We start from the raw sequence: 24,988 nt of genomic DNA on the forward strand, positions 1-24,988 counted from the left end.
AGGTTTGCCAAAACAAAACCCCTTGGGCTGATCCTGCATTTCTTCCTGCCACAGATTCTCCTTGCCCCACCCGGTCCAGATTTCAAATCCATCCTCTGAGTAAGTAGAGGAGCTGAGAGATGGGCGCTGGTGGGGGTACAGGGGCCACAACAACTGTTCTTCAACCCTGCACCATGTTAGAGGACAAGAAGACACCTCCCCCCAGTATGATACCTCTTGGGGGTAGGTCAAGATGAGCTCAGTCTCCCAGATTCACTGCCAAAGAGCGCCTCCTTCTGGAATCCATAAGCTGCAAAATGTGCCCTTGGAAAGTCTTTTGAATTAGGCTGGGTGAGTGATGTCACAGATCATCCATCCCAGCCCTGCTATTACTGGATCCATTAAGAGGCTGGATTAGCATTCTGGTCCTGACTGCTCCTCTCGCGCCCCATTCTGCTGTGGTCCCTGTCCTCGGGTTGGTCGCTCTTTCTGTTTGATAGGACCTTTCCTTGGCTCTCCCCCCACCACCCTCCCTGACTATTCTAACCCCATCGTCTGTTCCTGGCCTTGGCCACCAGTTCTACACTAATGGAACCCTTTCTCATCTCTGGTTTAATGCTACGATTGCCCCCCTCCCCCCCCCCCCGGCTCTTATGTTGGTCTGCCTAGTCCTGCTCCAGTCATGTTAGATTCCTGAATTTAGCTTTCTTGTTTTGTCTTTGAATTGAATCAGTAGCTGGGACTGGGGGGGGGGGGGTCTGGCTCTTTCGTCTTCCCCCCCATCTCCCCCTTCAGTGTAGGCTCCTTGACCTGGCTGGCACGGGATCCAGAAGGCTTGTGCAGCCTTGGAAGGGTTAATAAAGAAAGTACAGCAAGCAATCAGGCAGGCAGGCAGGCAGGAGGAGGGGAGCTGGGGGGAAGTGGAGGGGGCTGCTGCTTCTCTCCGGCTGCAATAAATCAGCTTAAAGGACGAAGCTGCGGAGGATTAGGGAAAGTGCGTGAAATCGAGAGGCAGCAGGAGCGGGGCTGGTGCCCGAGTGGCCGTAGCATGATGCAGGGGGCAGCCTGCACGCTTCGCCTGGCACTGCCCATCGCCGGAGCGCCCAGGACAGGCATCGGGCGGTTCTGAAGCACATGGAGGACGGGGTCCGGGGGGCAGCATGGGGACCACGAGCTGCCTCTGGGTGACCGGGCTGCTCCTGCAGCTGCTGGACACGGCGCTGGGTAAGTGGCACAAGCCGCCTTCCTGGGCGTCTAGATTTTCTTGCGCGTTTTAGTAGTCGTTGCATCCGAATGTGGAAATCGTCTCGTTTGAAAAGTCGGAATGTTGGGGGGGGGGGGGCTTGGAAGTTATTGCTTACATCTCTGTAAGGTGTTCACCCTTTTCTTCCTGGCTCTGAATGCTTTGGGAGAAGGAATTGGTCAGGTTTTTTTTTCTCTGTGGGGGGGGGGGGGGTGTTAAAAAATGCAACTTTTTTGACAAGTGATGTGCAAATGTGGAAATCTTGAATGAATAAGCCAGGGACCAGGACCAGCTGTTCTCCAGGCCCTCAAGTTCGAGCTCGAACTGGGTTCTGCTAACTTTGTTCCCGACTCTTGACCTCTTTGGGGGGCCGCTGAGCTTTGCAGACCGTGGCCAGGTGTTTTGCATCTGGGGGCTTCCAGGCATTGTCCTCGGATCCGTGGAGATTGCAGAAAGCCAGCAGAGCATCCTCCTGCAAAACCCCAGGCAGGATCTTGCCCAATTGTGGGCAATTCGGCAGCCAGGTTGGAGCTGGAGAGCCGGATTCAGCCCCGCTGCTTCTCCGGAGCGATTCCTCTGCATTTATGCTGCAGCGTCTGAACCTGGCTGTGCACTCTCACTTGGGACCTGAAAGGGTTAATGAGAGCTCCCTGGTGGACAACAGGTTGATGGTAATATTGCCACTGAAAATGTGCTTGGAGAAAGGGAGAGTGGACGTGGATGTCTGTAAGAGAGAGGCAGAGATGGTGCAACAAGGGTCCTGGCTGGAGCCTGACCCCCCCCCCCCCCCGTCCCCCAAGACTTTGATAATTAAAGTCAGCAAATGCTATCATCACCACAAAAACGCAGGGCAGAGTCTGTTCTGACAGGGGTTTCAGTTTGTGCCACTGTCAGAATCCATTGTTTTGTTTTTGCTGCAGTTACTCGTTCGTGTCCTAGGCAGCTGCCTCATAGTTCGGCCGCTGAAAGAGACTTATTTGCCTTGGACTTGGCAGCCTATCTCCAAATAACGAAGCAATTAGTGAAAAGCACCACAAGCTGGGGAGACGTGAGGTATTGCAAGAGTTTGTAGCTGACCTATATAAGATCTATTCCCTTCTTTCTGATCATTAGCAAAAAGGCGTCTAAAGACTTAAGTGATATTAGACTCTGATTGGAGATTCCTATTTGCCGGTATACTTATGACGTCATAATGCTGTGCTTGTGACATCACAAAGGCTCTACAATCTCCAGCTGATGTTTTGTTTTTTTTAAAGAGGATGAGAGAGGGATTCTGGGCACTGGGCTAAAGTGAGAAAGAGAGTCTCACCAGGCTCAAATAAAGAGGGGGGAGGGGGGGGGGGACAGTCCTGGCCACTGGGCAGGTTCTGGTGCAGTGGTTACAGCTACAGCCTCAATACCCTAGAATTATGGGTTCAAACCCACACTGCTCCCTGTGACCCTGGGTAAGTCACTTAATCCCCCCATTGTCCCAGAGCTCAAGTACCTGAATAAATTCATGTGAACCATTCTGAGCTCCCCTGGGAGAATAGTATGGAAAACCAAATAAGAAAGTTACTTTTCAATACACTTAAAAAGCAAAGAAAACCCCCTGCTTTTGCCAGGTGTGTTAGTTTAAAATGGATCCAGTGAAATGCTGTTTCTTTGCTGTATATTTAGTTTCAGCTTCATGTGTGATGGGAAATATGAAAAAGATCAATTTGGTATAAAGTTGGCCTGGAGTGTCACGCTAGGTACACGTCTCCAGGAGGAGTTTCCTTGGAGCGCCATAGCAAAACTTCACCTCTTCTCCCCTCTCCACTTAGATTTTGAGACAGAGAGAGATATTCTGGAAGAGACTGCCTGTGTGTGTGTAGATGTCAGGCTCTGATTTTGCCTTTGGTGGCAGCCCTAGTGATTAAGTCAGCCCTGCAGGGTTTCATGCTTGTCATGGGAAGATGATATGATAAAAATACATATCGAAGGGTCTTGTTTAGGGTCTTTCAGTCCTTACAGCACTGAGAAACTCAACAAGTCTTCTGTTTGCGATGCAGATTTACTGGGCTTGGACGGGGCAGGGGGAAAGGAGAGCGACTGCATTTGTAAGCATGAAATGATAAGTATCCCAAGCTAGCTCTGGAAGCTCCATCTGGTCAGTCCCTGGTTCATCAAAGGCCTGTATCTTCTCTTGTCCCCCCTTAGCTGTACCTGCTTGGGGGGGGGGGGGGGGAAGAAGGCTCAGCCCTTCCCTTTTGACAGCAGGTTTTTTGGGCTGATCCTAGGGCAGGAGAGTAGAAGCAGGTTACAGATGACGTCTCTGAGAGGGGCAAAGAGGTGGGAATACTACTGTCCTCTCCACATTTCCCTGACTGGAAGCTAATGGGCCATATTGGACCATTAAACTACTTGTGATTCTCATTTAAGCTGGCAAGCGCCTTTCTGGAAGCAGCCAGCCGAAGCTCTGCAGCATTTTAAGCAGCTCCTGCCTTTAAGACATTCTCTGTCTTTTATGTCTGAAAACTCCAGAGCAAAGGGCTTTTAAACTGGTCAATAGTCCGATTAAATACAGATGTTACTGGGAGCTGAGACGCTTCCTCAGAAAGAGTAAGCCTGTTGCAGTGAAATCCTTGAGGCCCAGGGACTGTTTCATCTGGAGGGAGAGAAGGATGGTAGAAGTCGAGAGGTTTCTTCCCTCTTTACCCCTTCTCCTCCTGTAGTAATGAATGCCAACACTGGGCACAGTTTGTGTTCAAGTAATTCTTACTCTTGAGCCAGAGAAATAATCAGGTGTTTGGCTCTCCACCACTGCTTCATTCACCTTCCTCTGGGTTCTGTTCCAGATGGTGCCAATGAGATGCCACCTGGGCATCTCAGACATGTTCCCTTCGTTCTCTCTTACTGCAAGCCTCACCACGGGATGGCAGAACAGTGTATCGGCTAGAAGCAATGTCACGGGGAAAACAGGCATTACAGGCACATCCACTTGCGTCACAGAAGGATCCTGGGAAACTATTTATCACACCTACTGCATCTATCACACATTGCTATATCTATCCCAGGCTGCTGCTGCTTGAAGTGTGTCAAATTGTGCACTAGCAAAGAGGGTGCATGCACTGATTTGGATCAAGGCCAGTTTTCTGTAAGTCTCAGTCCGTCCCTCTGCAGTTTTACCTTTATTAAAGATTTTTGATGGACCAACCTTCTGCGGTACAGTCAAAGTGTTTTTTCTTAATACCTGGGGCAATGGAGGTTTAACCCTTTAATTGGCAGATGGTGAAATGGCTGCTTTACATCACTTGATGTTGAACAAGAGCAACAGGCATTTGGAGATGCCATAAGAGCCATAGAAGACACATGTTGCTTCTGATCAACAGTGCCAAATAAAGGGTTAAGGCACTTGCCCAGTTTCTCTAGTTCTTAGTCCACTGTGCTCGGGCTATTCCTCTATTCGCAGGAATTCACTAAACCTTAAGGGTGGTCGATCGTTGGAATGAACTTCCACCTCAGGTGATTCAGGCCAGCAGCGTGAAGGATTTTAAAAGGAAATGGGATACACATGTGGGATCTCTAGGGGGGTAAATTCAAGGGGGTAGGGTTGTTGGAGTGAGCAGACTTGATGGGCTGTGGCCCTTTTCTGCCGTCATCTTCTATGTTTCTATGTTTAAGACGCTTCTTTCAGAAGCTCTATTGTGAATTGTACATGCAAAACCCAACATTTAGATGGGTCTGTCAGGATATATCTGTCCAATTTGCAAATTGCATATTGCAAGGAGACATGGTCTGGGTCTGTTTTGGACGATACTGGGGTGGGGCTAAAAGACATGTGTGCTTCCCAGTTTCAGAAGGGATATCTGGGTTATGGAAAGGTGTTTGTTTTGTGGGGAGATTTGGGGCCTTTTGTCTCCTCAAAAAGCAATGTTTCTGCTCTATGTATCGGACACATACATGACTATGCCTTCATGTTTTTTGACATCAGACTCTACATTGGCAGGTCCTGCTCTGAAATACTAGTGGAATTTGACAAGTCCCAACTTGGACACCCCAATCCAGTTTGTACATTCTATCTAAAATATGCCTTCACACGTAATGATAAAGCTACACTCTCCACGTATGGTCCCGTTCAGGATTCTGTAAGAAGTTTTTTCATGTTAAGCCCCAACACCACCATGTTCAATGTGACTGTGATTATACCTCATTTCCCTCCCTCATTGGGCACAAAGCCATCCAAAAGTTCTTTAGACAAGACTTGTACCCAATTCTTTAAATTATGTTTATGATATCTGTCAATCAGAGGCCGTTCTCCCCGGTATTCTTCTATTGATTGTCTGCATTTGAAGTTCAAAAAGATATGAAAAGAAAAATCTTTCCTGGTATCTCTTAAAAGGCTTCAAATCACTTCAGCTCAGAAAGGCAAGATTAGATTTCTCATCTTAAGGTTTATTGTAGGTACACAAATCCTCTTGATCTTGTCAGTGTGGCATTTGACTAAACTAAACCTTAGGTTTGTATACCGCACCTTCTCTGCAATCGTTGAGCTCGGCACGGTTTACAGGGCTGAGATAGAAAGGAACTCCAATGGAGGGTTATAGGATTAAGTGTAAAGAAGATATAGAGGGTTTTAGGGTGCCAGAGTGTTACATTTTTGAGAAAAGCCAAGTTTTCAGATGTTTACGGAAGAGTTGGAGGGAGCTCGAATTTGAGGGCTGGCCTCATGGCTGATGCCAATGCCAGGAGACCGAGATTTTATCTTAGCTCCTTCTTTGGGTCCTAGTGGCCCTATAAAGAGCTGTTGGTGACATCTTCTGTTTTTTTGGGGAATAACAATGATAGTAACCCAGAGGAAAGAAGTAGGCTTCCTGCTGGTTTTAATGTATATGTCAGAAAAATAGGGTGAAAACATGGACCCTTCCACTATCCCCCCAGAAAAGCAGCAGTGGCAGTTGCAAGTTGTACCTCATGAGGTCAACAGGGAGAGATGATGCTTTGAAAGTGGTGGGTGGATGCTACAAAGGGATCTCTAGCTGATAATGTGGACTCTGGTCCTTGAAGGCTCAAACCTCAATAAACTGGTGAGTCAAAACACTAAAAAGTGCCACCTCCTCTTTCATTAGAAAATAAGGTCTGTTGTTTCTGTGTTTCTCTGTGATAGTTGGAAGCTGTTGAGGGGCAGTTGGGGGGAGGGCCTCTAATCTGGTGAGTTGAAGTATCTCCTCTAGGATCATAGAATGCTGGAGTTGAAATGAGGCGGTGTCTCCTCCAGAGTACCGTCATTCTGTCACCCACAAGAAGGTCACCATGAAGTGGAGGTGCACCAGATGTGGCCATTTTGAATTCATTAGTGAGATAAAGCTGGGAGAGGAGCAGAAAAAAACCTTCTGTGAGACTTAGGCGAAACTACACTTGGAGTCCAATGTCTAGCTCTTCGTGGAGCAAGGAGATTCAGTTAACAGGAGACGCGTTACGTGACAATAATGAAGCTGTCTCCTCACACTGCCGCTATCTTGATACACTCAAAATGCAGTCTCTGATTGGGGCAGTCTCCTGTCAACTAAACCTCCTTGGTCTGGGTGAATCAGTATGGTGACAAGCTCCGCCTACTGGCTTCACATCAGGTAATGGGCCAAGCTTGATCCCGCCCATTCCTGTTACCGGAATGAAACCTCCTTAGACCCAGAAAAGCAACTGATAAAAGAGTTATTCATACAGAATAAGCTCTAGGAAAATTTGTTTTGGCCAAGGAAACATTGGGGGAGGTGGTTTCCTGCCAAGGCTGCAACTGGTCCAGTGGGCAATGGTGAGGGTCTGTTGTTACAGTCAGCACGGATAACGCGAGTGGTCCTAATGTGTCCTAGTACTTTTCAGGTCAGTGTACATTCAAAACCCCACCATCCGTTCCCTCCGTCTCTCTGTGCCTCACCCTGCTGCTTTTGAGGGTTCTAAGCACTGCCTCTGTGGCTGCTTTGGGAACCTGATTAGATGAAATGCAGCTGCTATTATTACATGCAGCAGGCTGAGCAAATCTGTTCCAAGAAAACGTCCCATATGTTGCTCCCAGCATCCTGCTTTAGGGCCTCATTTGCACACTGGACTATGGGTTTGCAGAAAGACGAGCGTGTTTTAAGGCAGTAGGTCTCAGGGATGCCTTGACTCTGTTCGGAAGGATGTATATTCCTGGGCTTACGACATTGCCAGCGGTGACAGCTGTTCTCTTTGTGAATCTGTGCATCGCTCTTGGCTAGCATTTTAAAGTTCACCTGCCATGGTGAGTTTTGATGGCTGATGTCTCTTGCTTTTTTTTTTTTTTTTGCTGTAGGGTTACCTTATGTTTGTTTGGTGGGTTTCCTGAAATCATTCCAACAGTGCTAATGAAGTTGACCTTTGCAGTGCCTGATTGAACAAGTACCACCTACAGGGTGCCAGGTATCTCTGCAGGGCTTTCTTTGTGCTGCGGTTGCCGTCACCTGCACGCCTGGCTGTTGGAGCTGGTCTCAGGTGGCTGCTGTGTAATCAGGTTTTGTGCGCTGTCGCGGCTCAGCAGAATGTCAGCCTCAATCCCCCCAGGATCTGCATGTGCTGTGTCAGGACTTCTGAAGCTCCTGGACTCGCAGCTTGCTGGTGGTATGTGTAATTCACTTTTTCTCAAGATGGATGTAGCGCCTGTTTCTGACAAACTACTCCTGTCCCGTGGTTTAATGCAGAATCGTCTGACTTCAGATTCAAGATGGCTTTCTCTCCCCGGAATATTTATCTGGTGTCTTCTAGAGAGAAGTCACAGATCGTTTTCCTGAGCTTTTTCTTTAAGCTGCTGTACAGAAAACCTTGTAGTTATGCTTCCTCTGGACCATTCCTAGCTCTGCACATGTCAGCCAGCCCTGGAAGGGAAGAAAGAAGAGCTTTATAAGAATTGCTGCTGCTGGGTCAGACCAGTGGTCCATCATGCCCTGCAGTCCATTCACGCTGTGGTCCTTAGGTCAAAAACCAATGCCCTAACTGAGTCTAGCCTTACCTGCGTACGTTCTGTTTCAGCAGGAACTTGTCTAACCTTGTCTTGAATCCCTGTAGGGTGTTTTCCCCTATAACAGCCTCCGGAAGAGCGTTCCAGATTTCTACCACTCTCTGGGTGAAGAAGAATGTCCTCACTTTTGTACGGAATCTATCCCCTTTTAATTTTAGAGAGTGCCCTCTCATTCTCTCTACCAGTCAGGCTTTCAGGTTATCCACAATGAATATGCATGAGATTGATTTGCATACACTGCCTCCATAGTATGCAAATTTCCTTTCTGCATACTCATTGTGGATATCCTGAAAGCCTGACTGGCAAAGATGTATTCCAGGACCAACTTAAGAAACACCATCATCGCCCAGCCAACCATGGACCTCCCTGTATTCAGCGATAGATAACTGGCCGGGATCCTTTCCCAGCTGGCTAAGTACCACTTACACAGCTATCTGCCGATATTCAACAACTGGCTGGCTAAGGCTAGCGACTACATAGACCTGCCTAAAAGCCAGGTCTATCTTTTGCTGTTTTGCTTTAGCCAGCCAGCCACTGAATACTGGATTGCCTGGTTAAGTTCAAGATGGTGAACTTTGACCTGGATATTCAATGCCAGGATCACTGTGGACCAGGCTGCCTCTGGCGGTCTGAATATTGAGGCTGGTATACCCAGAAGATAACACTGTCTTGGAGAAGATCTTGTAGGGGAGAGGAAGCACGGTACTGGTACTGTCCCAGAAGGGCAGAGAGGTGATCCTCTTCCAGGGTGTTCCCCAAGCCATCCTAGTTTTTAGGATATCCGTGATGAATATGCAGGAGAGATTTGCATAAGAGCAGCAGTGTAGCGAGGGTGAGATGCGCCTCTCCGCTCTCCTCTGATGGCATTTCCTATGCATGACACGCAGAAGTGATGTCAACGGGAGAGACGACGCGGTCTTGAGGAGCACATTGAAGTGGTTTCTCATGGTGATGAACAACAATGGTATGGGGGGGAAGGGAAGGAGGCATGCACATGGCAAGGGAAGGAGTGGGAAGAGGTGGGGGGGGGGGTTGCCGGCGCTTGGGGCAGACTGCCCTCCCTTACTTTGCCACTGTATAAGAGGCATTATATAGAAAAGCATCTCATGCATATTCATTGTAGATATCCCAACAATCAGACTTTTCAAGGACCAGCAAGAAGACATCATTGTAAAGTGTTTCACATGTAATAAACGCTCAACATATTTTGAAACACAAACAGAAAATTCACAGTTTGCCACACTCTGAATTATTCCATTAGCGAGACATCCTGCCTCCGAAAGCCCCCTCTTATGTCAGTGCACCTCACTCGTACCCTGCTCTTGCCATGCCCATAGAGAGCTCCTGCCCTAGTGCCACCATGATATTGCATTACGAGACGTACCTCATTCCTGACTGCTATTAGGGTCTGATTTGCTGCTCTGAAGGTGGCATTTCACATATGACGTTTAGTGCTGTCTCGCTGTGGCTGGCTCTGTTTTTTACATGCCAGAGACATCGTGAGTCTCTTCTTTCTGACGAGATTGCTTCATGTTTCCAGCAGGTGGGGTGTTTTAGTAACGGGAGAAAGCTGAACAGATTCTTCTGGCTTGGGGCTTCAATCTTCTCTCTGATAAAGACAGAAGGGGGAAATGTAGCCCAGAATTGCTGTGAATAGTCTCTCCAAGGAATGCACTTCATTCATCTCACACTTCAAACACAATAGTCTCTTCAAGAATTATCATAAAAACGATTTCCCTTGAAAAGATGAGTGCTAATGAGCCCAAGACAGCTGACAGGCTTTGGACTTCTCCCATCACAGGGCAGCATGGAACCCATCGGGTATTAGGGCTAGGAAAAGCTGGATCCATTTCATTTGCTAAGCTATGATTACATATCCCAAAGGGAGGTTTTAAGTACACAAAAGTGAGATTTAAATTGAGCCAAGATGAAGAAACGCCTGGATAGAGCGAGTGCAATGGGAAGACAGATGCCCACGGGGGAAGGGATAAAAGGAATGAAAGGGGGACTATTTGCTTTCTTCACTCCCCCCTCCTCCTCAGCCTGGTTTTTTAATATTTCAAATTACAGTTCTTAAAACAGTTGATGACGGAAAAATAGCTTGAAATGCAAAATAGCAAAATAAATTATTATTACGGAAACAAATATTTCTACACTATATTATAATCAACTAAAAGAGGAAATCGATGATCCAATCAAGGAAAGCGGAAAGAAAACAGAGAAGATGCCACCCAAAAATTAATTTTAGTACCAGATCATAAGAGTCCGTTGTTATTAACCCTTTACATAAGGGGGCAGTTCTCTACAGGTCATGGAGGAAGGAGTGGCGTAGTGGTTAGCGCTTCAGCCTCAGCACCCTGAGGTTGTGGGTTCAAATCCCGCACTGCTCCTTGTGACTCTGAGCAAGTCACTCTATCCTCCATTGCCCTAGGTACGTTAGATAGATTGTGAGCCCACCAGGATAAATAGTGACAATGACTGAGTACCTGAATGTAAACCACTTAGACAATTAATAGGCAGTATATAAGTAGCTAAAATAAATAAAGTTAAACACCAGGATGGCACATGGTAATCCGAGAAAGAGGAAGTGGGGAAACCATGCGTTTATTTAAAATGTCAAGAAATTTTGGTTTAAAATACACAAATATATGACTAAAACATGACAGGCATAGAAAGTCCTTAATAATTAAACCTATACTGGACCCCAGCATGGTCCGTGTTTCGGCCAAAGAGGCCTTCTTCAGGGGTGTAAAAGGTAGCCCAGTAGATGGCGCCAAATTGCATAAAATCAAGCAAAAAAGAGGTGACTTGCGTTAAGTATCACAACCAGAAATAAGATCACACTCCTTCCAGCTAAAGGGGCAAAATAGCACTCAGAATTTAGGAAGAACTTTTTAGCCCCCCCTCGTATGTTTAGTTGACACTTATTTTTTACATTTTCAATTGTTTTGACTCCTGAAGCAGGCCTGTTGGTTAAAACGTGATTTGTATTGAATCACCAAGACATTTGTACAATAAAGCTTGCCCTTTTGAACAACATCAGCACTCCATTGTTGTCTTTGGACCTTTGTTATTCTGTTTCTGAATCCTGACTAAGATATATATCGGTTAATTGACACCCATTTATTTATCTATTGGGATTTAATGACAAACTTTATGAAGAGATTCAGCAAAGGTGCTGTACAGCTGTATTTGGAGCTGAAAAGTTCTCAACCCAACTACTTCCTAAATTTTGAGCGTTATTTTGCCACTGTAGCTGAAAAGTGTTATTTTATTTTGCAAAATGTCAATTTGAAGAATCATAATGCAATGTTTTTACATTGTTTCAGATCATTTTTTTTTTTTTCTTTTTCAATTTTAATTAGCGCAGGATAAGAATTATCCAGTGATGGTGTGATACATGAGTTTTCCAGAGATCTGACCACACCAGAGTGATCTGGAAACCTCCTACACAGCCGTATCTTTGGAAAATTCTTATCTCGGCTCGAAACAGGCCGGTGTCCAAGACTTAGGGCCCCGCAATCGTTCTGACCAGAGAACATGGGCTCCCTAACAATTCCCAGCCGGCCGCCGTCAAAGTGGCATCGTGACATTTCAGGGTTTCTCGCCCAAGGAAGTGTCACAAAGCAGGGCAGCAATCTTCCACACGAGTTATCCCGAGGGGCACAACAGGTCGGAGGTGCTCTCACCTCGGAGTCCAGCCGGCTCCGGGCTAGAGGAGGCCCAGCCCGTCTCCTCACGCCACGGCAACCGCGTGGCGCTTCCCTCGTCTGTATGACGGCGACAACCAAAAAAGAGTTTGCATCAGCTGCAGCATGATTGATGGAAGGCTGCAAAAGGCATGACCTCACATCCTTCCTGCACAAATTATACTGGCTACCAGTGCCTTACAGGGTTAAATTTAAATCTCTATGTTTGATTTTCAAGGTCCTCAGACAAAATGCCCAGAATTTACTAAATTAATGGAGTCAATAGTCATCATGCAAGTTACAGAGTTTCTCAATATATTTTCAATATTGCATCCTTTCAGCATGTTTTTCAGATCTGTTATAGTACGGAGATTTTATTACTTTCATTGATTTCTAAGATTCAAAATTTATTAAGAAAAAAATGATATGCCATCTTGTTACAATTTGATCGATCTTCAGTGTTTGATGTTATGGACCATAATATATTAATTTATCCCTCAGGGGTCACTTCTGTCTCCAGTATTATTCAATGTTTATATAACTACACTAAACTTATTATCTTTGGAACCAGGTGAATTTCTTTTCACTTATGCCAATGATATTTATATATTACAACGGGTAAATCTGGATCTGAGATATTTGTCTTGTAACATTTGCTTTTGTTTATCTAGACTCCAAGAATGGTCCCTTAAACTTCGAATGAAGCTGAATTCTACTAAACCCCAATTATTATGGATTAGATCAGAACACCCAGAACTTCCCAAAAAATTTTTTACTGAATGCGGAGAGCCTTTGTTTATTGAAAAATTTACAAGAGTGTTAGACATAATTCTGGATTTAAATCTTACTTTTCAACAACAGATGAATAATTTACTTAGAAAATGTTTCTGTAGTTTACATTGTCGTAAAATCAGATCACTTTTCCATCAATATTATTTCGCAGTTCTTGTTCAGTAAATTGTATTATCACGACTGGACTACTGCAATTCAGTTTACTGTGGCATTAGTGTTGGTAATTTGAGAAGATTAATCGTACAATTGATTCACAATCCTGCAGCTCATCTGATTTGTAGCCAAATCAAAATTAGAGCAAGAAACACTCCTTTTGAGAAGTCTTCGTTGGCTGCCTCTTAAGTTTAAGAGTGCCTAAATTAAGAGTGCTTAAATTAAGTTTAAGAGTGCCTAAATAACTTTTAAAATTTATCATGGTGCAATCAGTAGAACTTTTAATACCTCTAATTTCTAATTTTGTTAGACAAACTAATCATCGATCTTCTCATGCACGTTCCTTGATGTATCCGTCTATTAAGGGTATTCAGTCTATGAATTTACTCTTCTGTTCTTTGCCATTTATTTTTACCTCTATTTGGAATGAATTTGAGTCAATCTAAGATCAGGAACATCTTATCAAATTGTTCATAAATACTTGAAAGTGTTTATTTTTTTTTTATTTTGGCTGCCCAGGTGCATGACTTTGCATTTTTTGGCATTGAAGCTGAGTTGCCAGGACCTAGACCAGCGCTCCAGTAGGAGTAGGTCGTGCATCATGTTGTCGGACATTGAATTTATGTCTGTTGTGCTTTTGCCCACTACATTGCTTAGTTTGGCGTCATCGGCGAATAATGTTATTTTACCTCGCAGCCCTTCTGCCAAGTCTCTTATAAAGATGTTGAATAGGATCGGGCCCAGGACCAAGCCCTGCGGCACTCCACTGATTACCTCCATCATTTCGGAGGGGGTCTCCCTCTGAAGCCTACCTCCAAGCCAGTTCCCAACCCATTTCGTCAATGTGTCGCCCAATCCTATAGAACTCATCTTGATCAGCAACCTGCGGTGTGGTACGCTATCGAATGCTTTACTGAAGTCCAGGGACTCCCCAACATCCAGCTTCCTCGTCACCCAGTCAAAGAAGCTGATCAGGTTGGATTGGCAGGATCTCCCCTTAGTAAATCCATGTTGAAGGGGATCCCGTAGATTCTCCTCATTCAGGATCGTATCCAATTGGCGTTTGATTAGAGTTTCCATTAGTTTGCACACTATTGATGTGAGACTCACCAGTCTGTAGTTTGCTGTCTCCATCTTGGAGCCTTTCTTGTGGAGTGGAATGACGTTAGCCGTCTTCCAGTCCAATGGGACGTTACCCGTACTAAGGGAGAGATTAAAGAGCGCGGATAGTGGTTCTGCCAAGACATCACACAACTCCCTGAGCACCCTGGGGTGTAGGTTGTCAGGCCCCATTGCCTTGTTAACCTTAAGCTTTGACAGCTTGCAGTAGACACCGCTGGGTATAAACTCGAAATTACTAAACGGGTCATCTGTGTCAACCCTTGTCTGTAGCTGAGGGCACAAAGTTTAGAGAATTACAGGAGAATGTGCCCAGAGTGCAGATAAAATGTACATAGTACTTGTAACATAGCTAAAGACCTGCAAGGTCCATCCAGTCTGCCCAACATTATCAAGGCAACTTGAAGTAACGATCCAATCCTATTATTATGTTTCACTTGCTAAGTTCCACTACAAGATGTCTTCCTCTCTCCCACTGAGATATACAAGTTCTGCACTCATGTAATATGAATGTGGTATAAAATACATAGAATTCCTCATGATCCATGCTTGCCAAAAAAAATGTCTGCCCTCTTCCCACCCATCCACTGGAGTTGCCATCAAAACCTACTTCAGCCCATCCCGATCTGCTGCCATATATGGGACACAGACCACAGAAATCTGTCCAGCATTGGCTTCACTTCCCCACTGCTGGAGCTGATTGTTAAGCCAATTATAAGTGAGCTGGTAGCTGTGGATGTCTTTAGTTTTGTTTCAATACTACCCTTGCTCTATTTAGGCTTCGTTGGAAGGGTTGGGAGGGTTCAAAGAATACATTGGGGGTTTGATACTTCGGAAGGGAGGCCAGAAAATGTTTGCTTCCTGTCATCTCCTGTGTCCTTTCTGGAAAGGTCTTTTTATTAATTTTCATTTAGAAACATAGAAAATAACGGCAGAAAAGGGCCATGGCCCATCAAGTCTGCCCACTTTAATGACCCACCCCCTAACTTCTTCCATGAAGAGATCCCACATGCCTATCCCATTTTTTCTTAAAATCTGGCAAGCTTCTGGCCTCAATTACCTGTAGTGGAAGATCATTCCAGTGATCAACCACCCTTTCGGTGAAGAAGTACTTCCTGGTGTCGCCATGAAATTTCCCACCCCTGATTTTCAACGGATGCCCTCTTGTTGCCATGAGTCCTATAAGAGAAAAGATATCTTCTTCCACCTCGATACAGCCCGTGACATATTTGAATGTCTCAATCATGTCTTCCCTCTCTCTGCGTTCCTCAAGTGAGTATAGCTGCAACTTACCTGGCCGTTCCTCATACGGAAGATCCTTGAGTCCTGAGACCATCCTGGTGGCCATTCGCTGAACCGACTCAACTCTCAGTACATCTTTTTGGTAATGTGGCCTCCAGAATTGTACACAATATTCTAGATGAGATCTCACCATGGATCTGTACAACAGCATTATGACTTCGGGCTTTCGGCTGATGAAACTTCTACGGATACAACCTATGATTTGTCCAGCCTTGGATGAAGCTTTCTCCTCTTGATTGGCAGCCTTCATGTCTTCACTAATGATCACTCCCAAGTTTCGTTCTGCTGCAGTCCTTGCTAAGGTCTCACCGTTTAGGGTGTAAGTTCTGCATGGATTTCTGCTGCCAATTTGCATGACCTTACATTTTTTGGCATTGAAACTTAGTTGCCAAGTTTTTGACCAATGTTCCAGTAGGAGTAGGTCCTGCGTCATACTGTCGGGCACTGTTCTTTTGCCTACTATGCTGCATAGTTTGGCGTTTTTTACAATTTTTTTTGTCATTGAGTGTCGTTGAGGTGGCTATGGCTCAATGTGTGATCTTCCAGAGACTGTGGGTTCAACTCCCAGCACATCTTTTGGGGTTTTGGCCAGGTACTAGTGACCTGGATTGTCCACCATGAGAATGGGCTACTGGGCTTATCTTCTTATTACACATACAACATGAATGTCCTCTTTGCAAATCATGGACACTCTGTTGAAAACATATTATTTTATCTGTGTTTTTGGCATAGGTGTCTGAAATTGTGCAGTCACTTTGACTACTTTCTGTGGCTGGTTTGGGACCTGCTGGAGTCCAGAGCAGAAATTTGGGAGGGGGCTCCAAAGCCCATCCAGCAAGCCAAATCTCTTTCAACTTCAGACCGCCTGTAACACGATGCCCTAGACTTGCCCCCAGGCCTTCCCAGTTCCACCCATCCTTTCCTTATTGCGCCCCCCTCCCCCGCTCTTGTCGAGCAGGAGGAAATCCGCACATGCGTGGATTTCTTCCTGCCCAATACGATTTAGAGGAAGCTTTTCAAAACTCGGAAAAAAGTGCCAGGTTTTGAAAAGCCACCTGGACCCCCCCTGGACATGTCCTCAATAAGAGTACTCTTTTGTACACTCCCTATGACTGCTCTTATCTTAATAGTCAGATTCCTATTCATTAAAGTAGTTAATTAATCCCATTAATCTAGAAATAAATAATACACGAACACACATCATTTCTTCGTCTGTCTCTTGCAGAACTCTGCATTGTGGCCCCTAAATCTGACTTGGTATTACCAGAAGAGTCAGCCTTGTGAGCGATGGAGGGTTTTCTTTGCTTTTAATAAATGATACTGGAAGGATTTTATGCAAAGCCCTGGCAGCTGCTGATGTGGAGAATGTGAAGAGGGGCTTTGACCCGCGTGTGACAGTGGACGTAGGCTCTACATTTCCTCCTTTCTTCCTTCTTCAGACATCTATTTTTAGTAGGTGTTTTGTGCTGATTTAATTAATATGAGCTAAGAATATCTGCACTGCTCCGCTGCTTCCGGAGCTGTATCCAAAGCTGAAATGCAGGACGGTTGTTAAAATCGTCTGTAGTACCTGAAGATTGGAGGGTGGCCAATGTTACGCTGATTTTTAAAAAGGGTTCCAGGGGAGATCCAGGGATTTACAGACCAGTAAACCTGACCTCAGTGCCGGGCAAAATAGTGGAACACGTAGACATACATGATTTAATGAGACAGAGAGGGATATTTTCAAAACATACGTCTAAGTCCGATTTGGACCTATGGCACTAGATGTCCAGAGTTGGCAGTAAGAAAATGCCCATTTTTGAAAGGCAAACCACCATTTGTCTAGAAATCCTCGATCTGGACATCTAGGTCATTGCGACACCCAGACCCTCAGGACGTCTATCTATATACAACATTTTTGACCAAAATTTTGTCCAAGTCCCAAATACCCAGATGCCCTGTAATGGACTGGCCACCCAGACACGGCAACAGAGCAGTGGGGCACCTTAGAGGGCACTGAGGTGAACTTCACAAAAAGGGTGCCAGATAAACATCTCACCAGAACTCCCTTATAGGTTATGGTAAGCCCCCCAAACCCACTATAACCACCTGTCTACAACCCCACTTGAACACTCAAAGAACTTATAACCCCACTCGAAGGGGAACACTTAAAGAACTTACAGGGAAATTCTTTTAAAACCAATAGGAGGAAATGTTTTTTTTCACTCAGAGAATAGTTAAAGATCTAGAACGTATTGCCAGAGAGTGTGGTAAGAGTGGTTAACATAGCTGGTTTTAAAAGAGGTTTGGATAACTTCCTGGAGGAAAAGTCCATAGTCTACTTTTGAAGCAGTCATAGGGGAAGAAACTGGTAGCATGGAATGTTGTTACGACTTAGGCTTTTGCCAGGTACTTGTGATCTGTCTTGGCCACCGTGAAGATGGGATACTGGGCCAGATGGACCTTTGGTCTGACCATGTGATCTTCCAGAGGCTTCTTCAGATCCCTGTTGCAGCTGCTGTTACCTGAGCAGGAAACTCTCTATAAATACATCAGCAAGGCAAGAGCCACATTCAGTTTTAGGGATGAGAGTAGGTAAAAAGCATGTCAAAAGTTTACAAGTCAGTTTGTTTCTATAGTTTGGAAATACCATCTTCTTCGTTCAAGGGTTTCTTGGGTCTGGAAATGCAACCTATTCCCTTCAACTTCCCCCACAATGTTTTTACACAGAAAGGGCAAGAACTGCCCGCTCATGAAGGAATAATATGATGGTGTTGCATCTCATGTTGGGATAGTTCTTGAAAACAGAGATTCCCCAACAACCTTTCCCTCTAAGCTGAGTGGGAGTCATCCATCTGCATTGTGTCAGGGGGAGGTGGTGCTTCAGTATTAGGTTTTCAGTTTCTAGGGGGAGGAAGCGTCCTTGGAGTCCTGGAGAGTGAAACAGCGCCACCTTCTGGCAGGCCTGTAAGTAGAGGACTCCTGCTCACCTTAGAGCAGGGGTGTCAATTCAAACTCAATCACATAAGGGGCCAAAATCTAAAACTTAGGCTAAGTCACGGGCCAAATTTTTTATTAAGATACTTAGGGGTCCTTTTATTAAGGTACGCTAACTGATTTAGTAACTTAATAAAAGGACCCCTTAGTCTTAGTTACAACCTCTCCAACCCCACGCCGGCTCTGTGATGTAAACAAAATAAATAAAAAAGACTTTTCCTCTCTCTTTTGGGTCCTAGTTCACGCCTGCTGTCTAACACCTGCTCTGGCAGGATACACATTTCAAATCTGACATATTGTAATCACAAATTATTTTTTCTACCTTTTGTTGTCTGGTCATTATTCAAATCATATTGTGGTCCCAAGCTCTGGTTGTCTTCTGATAACTTGCTTGCCAGGGTCTCCTTCTTTCTTCTTCCCTTTCGTTTCCCTTCCCTCCCCCCGAGGTCTGGCATTTCCCTTTTTCCTCATCTCAGTTTTCTGCCCACAGTGCTCACCGCAGGGTACAGGCCCGTACTCACTCCAGTGTCGAATCACGCCCAGTAGCATGCAACTGCAACTCCCAGCAGTAGCCCCATTGTCTTCTCTACCAAGAATACTTCTCCACCTACCCCCACAACCACCGTCTCGCTCAGATTTGCCACTTAAAGATTCAGCGATGCCTGACGTCAGGTACCGCGTCCTCTCCTCTAGAAGCCACGCCTCTCTGTCACAACGGTGGGCCAGCTTAAATGCAAATTGGAAATTGTCTGGTGGGCCAAATTGTAGTATACCGTGGGCCAAATTTGGCCTGCGGGCTAGAGTTTGACATGTCTGCCTTAGAGGGAACAGCATCTGACCACAATCTGACACGATGATCCATGAAGGGCGCTACAGACAGAGGGAGAAGAATCCAGGTGGGGAATGGTTGATTGTGTAGCATGTATGATCTAGTTACAGTGATTTGCCAGTGAGCTTGTGGCTGACCCTGATCTGGTATTAGGTCAATGTACCCCAGGCTCTCTCCTGCCATGTGCCAACACTGTCATTGCTAGGCATACTGTTTTCGAAACTAGTAAAACACATTCACGATTCTTTGTGTGTTTCCCATCTTCCGAGTTAGATTTTACCACACATGGCTGACTGTGAACATAGAAAGCTTTGTCGTACTTTATCTGTCTGGCTTTTATTTGAAGACTGTAATTTCTCAGACAAGTGCCATGAGGAACTTTACATAGACGTTGAGTAAATCTAGGATTAGCTGGGTCTGTTGAATGATCTGGCTACAGCTTCAGTGATTGGCGTTTTCTAAGATGTCATTCAGATAAGGATTTCTGCTTCTGATCATATTTACTTTAGCTGATTTTGGATAATGAGATGTAATTTCCAAATATCTGCTACAAGATATGTTTTGATTACCTTAAGAATGTGACCTATTTGTAGCCTTTAGAGATCAATATTTTCTAGCCATGGTAAATGAAGAATGTTCCCCATCAGCCCATGCATCTGTGCTATAAGTGCTCTGCATAGGTCAGGGACTAGCCTGCTTTTCTTTCTGATTTTGTTAAATTTCGGTTTTAGATTTATTACCTGTCTTACACAAGGCAAATTACAGTCAGGTACATGAGTTATTTTGCTGCTTAAACTGGCTTATAGCTGAAAGAGCTATGTAAATTTGGAGAAATAAATGACCTTTATAAGAGCTGAGGGTGAAGTGACTTGCTCAAGGTCATAAGTTGTCAGTGGAATTTGAACTCTGGCCTCCCAGGTTTACCGTCTGTCTCTCTAATCACTAGGATACTCCTGCACTGAGTTTCTACAAACTGTTTCTAACCTCTAGGCCATACATTTGCCTACGTATATGCATGGACTCTGGCTGTCTGGGGAGGGGTAAGACTGTCCACCAGACAAGTTGATGAAGTCTTGATTTTGTCCCTTCTGTGCAGAAACTGGCTGTTCTGATTTTACCTTTGGTTTTATTTATCTTAGTTGATATGGAGGCTCACTTTCAAAGCACTTAGTCACACAAAGTCCCATAGTAATTGTTTTGAAAATGAGCCCCTTATTCTACCCCCAGATAATGGCTGCGTTCCATAACCAAGGCTACCATTCGTTCTTGTGTCCTCAATTATGGAACCCTCTTCCTGTTCCTGTTCCTGTTCGTCAGATCTCTTCTTTTTTACTCTTTCTAAACTGTTTGAAGGCTTATCTTTTTCAAAATGCATTTCAAAATTTATCATAGACATTCAAGTTTAATGTGTGAAGAAAGAATTGTATATACTCTAGATCCAATTTTTTTATTTCAATATGTGAGCTGATTGTTTTAGAATGTTTTATGTGTGTTATGTTGATTTTAATGTCAGGGTCTCATGTTTTGATTTCGTATGTTCTCTGTTACCCACATAGATTTTCGGATATGCGGGATCTAAATGTCTTAAAACAAAAATGCAAGGTCACTATGTAGAACGAACAGCGAAAGGGTTCCTAAGCATTCCCTGGTTCTTCCACTCCCCTCACCTGTCTCTTCTCCTAGACCATCCTTTTATCACTTTTTGTTCCCCTTTTTGGATTCTGCTCTATCTTTTTTGAGATGCAGTAATCAGAATTGCACACAGTACTCAAAGTGTGATTTCACCACGGAGAGATAATATTGCCTAATATTCTGTTTGCACATTCAATTTCATCTGCCGTTGGGATGCCCCTGCCCCATCTCACCACTTTTGATATAACTAATTTGAATAATTTGCTATCATAAAGAGAATCCTTCAGAAAATGGAAGAAGGATCCGATTGCATATGATTTGCCATTCCTTAGGCTGTTTCCTATTATTTTCAAAGCGTCGTAGAACTCCCATGAAGTAGGTAGCCCAGGTCTTTCTACTGGGAACCCATGCCTGTTGAGGGACCTGTGAAAAAGTATTTCCTGACATTGCTCTTGGGTCTATTGGGTCACTTTGATCTTTTGCATTTGCGGGTTATTAAGTATTTGAATAAACATATTCAATTGGAACTTCACAAAATGCCCACTAATTTGAGATTCCTTTTTTCCCTTTGGTTTGCCTCGTTTGCATTATTTATGCTAGTATCGTCTCCTCTCAGCATAGGCATATTTTAATCCTTGCATTTAATCTCAGATGACTACCAAATCCAATCCTACACCATTCTGATTGCCTCAAACTTCTCTCTAGTCTTTTGGAAATACATCTTCTATAGACAAAACAAGTATTCTATGAGAGGCTTCACCACCAACTTATACAGCGGCATTGACCCTTCCTTGTTTTCTTCTGGTTTTGTCTTCAAAAAGTTTCTGCACTTTCCTAGTTTTGCGAGAAATGGTTGGAGTGGTAGAAGTGGTTAAAGGGCATGTCATGTGACTAGTCAGGCAGGCAAGACAGTTCATCTTGCAGGTGGTGATGTCATTTGCTTTTGAGATATTTAATAAATAGTGTTTAAAAAAAATAAGTGTGTTCTTATGAAACTGGGTCTCTTTTCCCTGGAGAAGAGGAGACTTAGAGGGGATATGATAGAGACTTATAAGATCATGAAGGGCATAGAGAGAGTAGAGAAGGACAGATTCTTCAAACTTTCGAAAAATAAAAGAACAAGAGGACACTTGGAAAAGTTGAAAGGGGACAGATTTAAAACGAATGCTAGGAAGTTCTTCTTTACCCAACGAGTGGTGGACACCTGGAATGCGCTTCCAGAGGGCGTAATAGGGCAGAGTACAGTACAGGGGTTTAAGAAAGGATTGGACAATTTCCTGCTGGAAAAGGGGATAGAAGGGTATAGATAGATGATTCTGCACAGGTCCTGGACCTGTTGGGCCGCCGCGTGTGCGGACTGCTGGGCACGATGGACCTCTGGTCTGACCCAGCAGAGGCATTGCTTATGTTCTTATGAAACATTTTGAAGATCCCTCGTATATTTCTGGCATCTCTCTGACTCTTGTGTAACTCCTGAGTCTGTGGTCCCTCACAGGTGTGGTTTACTCTGTGTGGAGACTTGGGGTACATAGTTTAGGAGTCAGCACTCCCTATTTATTAGATCATTTGGCATCTCATAGCTAAATTTCACAGGAGACTAACTTGCAAATATTCTCATGGGTTAGTATATTAGCCCTATAGATACTGAAGACGACCAAATCCTGAGGAATTTCACTAATCAGCTTTCTCCTCAACATAATATTGTTTTGTGTTGTCTATCACTCAACTCATTTCTAATTCATACCCCCCCACCCCCAGCCTCCTGCATGAGACACTATCAAAAGCCTTGCTCAAATGAACGTTAGTTTCATCCAGCACACATCTTTGATCTGGTCACCTAACTGAAGATATGTATCAGGTATGAGCAGCCTCTGGTCTAAACCTTCTGCCCCACATCCTGCAACCAGCTAGACAAGAACGAAGGAAGTCATCCTGCCACTGTATTGGGCAGTATTGGTCCAGTATTGGTCGCCGTACCTTAAGAAGGATATGGTGATACTTGAGAGGGTCCAGAGGAGAGCGACACAAATGATTAAGGGTATGGAGAACCTTTCGTACGCTGAGAGGTTAGAGAAGCTGAGGCTCTTCACCCTGGAAAAACGGAGACTCAGAGGTGACATGATAGCAACTTACAAGATTATGAAAGGTATAGAGAAGGTGGAGAGGGACAGGTTCTTCAGCGCACTAGGGACTACAAAAACAAGAGGGCACTCAGAGAAATTGAAAGGGGACAGATTTAGAACCAATGCTAGAAAATTCTTCTTCACTCAGAGGGTGGTGGATACCTGGAATGCGCTTCCGGAAGATGTAATAGGACAGACTACATTAAGGGGTTTCAAAGAGGGACTAGATAAATTTCTGAAAGATAAGGGAATTGAGGGCTACAGATAAAGGAGGACACAAGAGCTAAAAGGGCACAGATAAGGGGGAAGAAGGGGGTAGGAACCGAAGGGTTAGACAAAAGATCACTTACAGGTCATTGGACCTGATGGGCCACCGTGGGAGCGGACCGCTGAGCTCGATGGACCCTTGGTCTGACCCAGCGGAGGCAAATTCTTATGTTCTTAACTCATTCTTCTGTCCTTCAGCTGAGCTTTTCCATTCCAACTTCATTTGCTATTTTCATGAAGATGGACAACATTAGCCCTTCTCCAATCGCACAGGTCCTCCAGAAGATCTGCTACACCTTCCTGAGTTCCTCTTAACACACGTTTCAAAACCTTTGCTCCAATTTCTTCTTGTCTCTACTTCATCCAAGGATTTCCAGATTGTGCATTTCAAGTAAGTATTCTGGGATTTAGGAATGGGTCTCTTTTTGTGATTACAAAACTAGGGGGACACTCGATAAAGTCACAGGAAAATACTTTCATTTTTGTCACTCTGAGAATAGTTAAGCTCTGAAATGCGTTGTCAAAAGTTGTGGCAAGAGGGGATAGCGTATCTGATTTTAAGAAATGTTTGGACGAGTTCCTGGAGGAAAAGTCCATAGTCTGTTATTGAGAGAGAGACATGGGAGCATGAAATGTTGCTACTCTGGGGACAGTTTTAAAAGTTCACTGAAAACTTTTCTTTGCAAAGACGCTTTTGAAAATGAAATGACATTACTGCAGACCTCCTTTCTACCTATTTATTTAAACATTCTGCTCTTTCCCATCCTATTATGTTGCCTTTCTCTAAAATTTGGTAGTTCTACCCTCTCTCCTCTTGTTTCTGTAAGTCTGTCAATAAATTTGTCCTTGTACGTATAATTAAACGTTTCGCATCAAATTTTAATAAACATGAAACATGCAACTCTTTGGGATTCTGTATTAGTGACCTGGATTTTTGTCATCTGCTTCCCAATGTAGTCATTGAAATGGAGCGCTGATTTCAAACAGTGGAAATGGAGATTAAGAGTAGCAGAGTGCTTTGAGATGCAGGATTGTACCTGGGAGCTTCCAGCTCTCTGGATGCCGGGCTGCAGGGAGGCAACTGTGACCAAACTGGCGTGCACAGGGCATAAGAAGGAAGCCGTTGTGGCTCAGAGGGAAGTGGAGACATTGGAAGAGCTTGGAGAAACATGCAGACTAAAATGGAAAGCGAGTACACAGTAGCTTTTGGGGTCAGGGGAAGTGTGCTGGAGGCAGGGGAAGAGCGTGTGCATGTGAGTGATACAGAATCAGATTCTGCCTTTTGTAAAAAGGTGAATTAGTGTCTGGTAGGTGATGGTATCAATCTTATTGTTTCAACGAAAGCGTTTATTGCCAGCGCCTGTGTCTCTCTTTTGTCTAGCACAGAAGGGAGAGAAACACAATCTTATTATTTTCTGATTTATTCATTGATGTGCAGGGGAAAGCTCCCAGGACTCTTGGGAGCCCCTTGTTAAATTATTTTATGAAAATAAAGTGTCTCACTGAGCGGAGCAGGACGGCAAAATTGTAGTGATAAGAAAGTGGCAGCACATTGCAGGATTTATTTAAACAATAGAGATTTACTACATCTTATAATGCAGAGGTGATTTTTCTAGAAAAAAGGGTACTCAGATGCAGGGCTATGGGGGAGGGGAAGAAGCAAATTGAGGAAAGTGACCTGCATCCTATCTCTGTAACTAGCCACAGCATAAATGAGAAAATGGCATTGCAAATATTATAGTGGTTCTAGAGCACCTCCTGCTGGTGAAACAGAACAAGCAGTACATGCAGTAGAGTGAAGAAGTAGCTTAGAGGTCAGAGCCAAGGTTCAAATCCCACCCGATGTTCACTTACAAAATGGGGGGATCACTACTAGGGGTAAGTAAC

General features: G+C 44.5%; 1 protein-coding gene across 3 annotated transcripts in view; it reads left to right on the top strand.

Annotated features, from left to right (window-relative positions):
* Positions 1-917: 917 nt before the first annotated feature.
* IGSF21 (immunoglobin superfamily member 21) overlaps positions 918-24,988 on the top strand; it is a 298,172-nt gene continuing 274,101 nt past the window's right edge. For all 3 annotated transcript variants that reach the window (XM_033921577.1, XM_033921576.1, XM_033921578.1), the window contains exon 1: positions 918-1,203. Coding sequence is in view for 2 of the 3 variants with exons in the window: in XM_033921576.1 (XP_033777467.1) it covers positions 1,140-1,203 (64 nt within the window). In the remaining variant the exon portion in view is untranslated. The remainder of the gene's footprint in view (positions 1,204-24,988) is intronic.

Source organism: Geotrypetes seraphini, chromosome 15 (assembly GCF_902459505.1).
Source record: "Geotrypetes seraphini chromosome 15, aGeoSer1.1, whole genome shotgun sequence".
Taxonomy (NCBI): domain Eukaryota; kingdom Metazoa; phylum Chordata; class Amphibia; order Gymnophiona; family Dermophiidae; genus Geotrypetes; species Geotrypetes seraphini.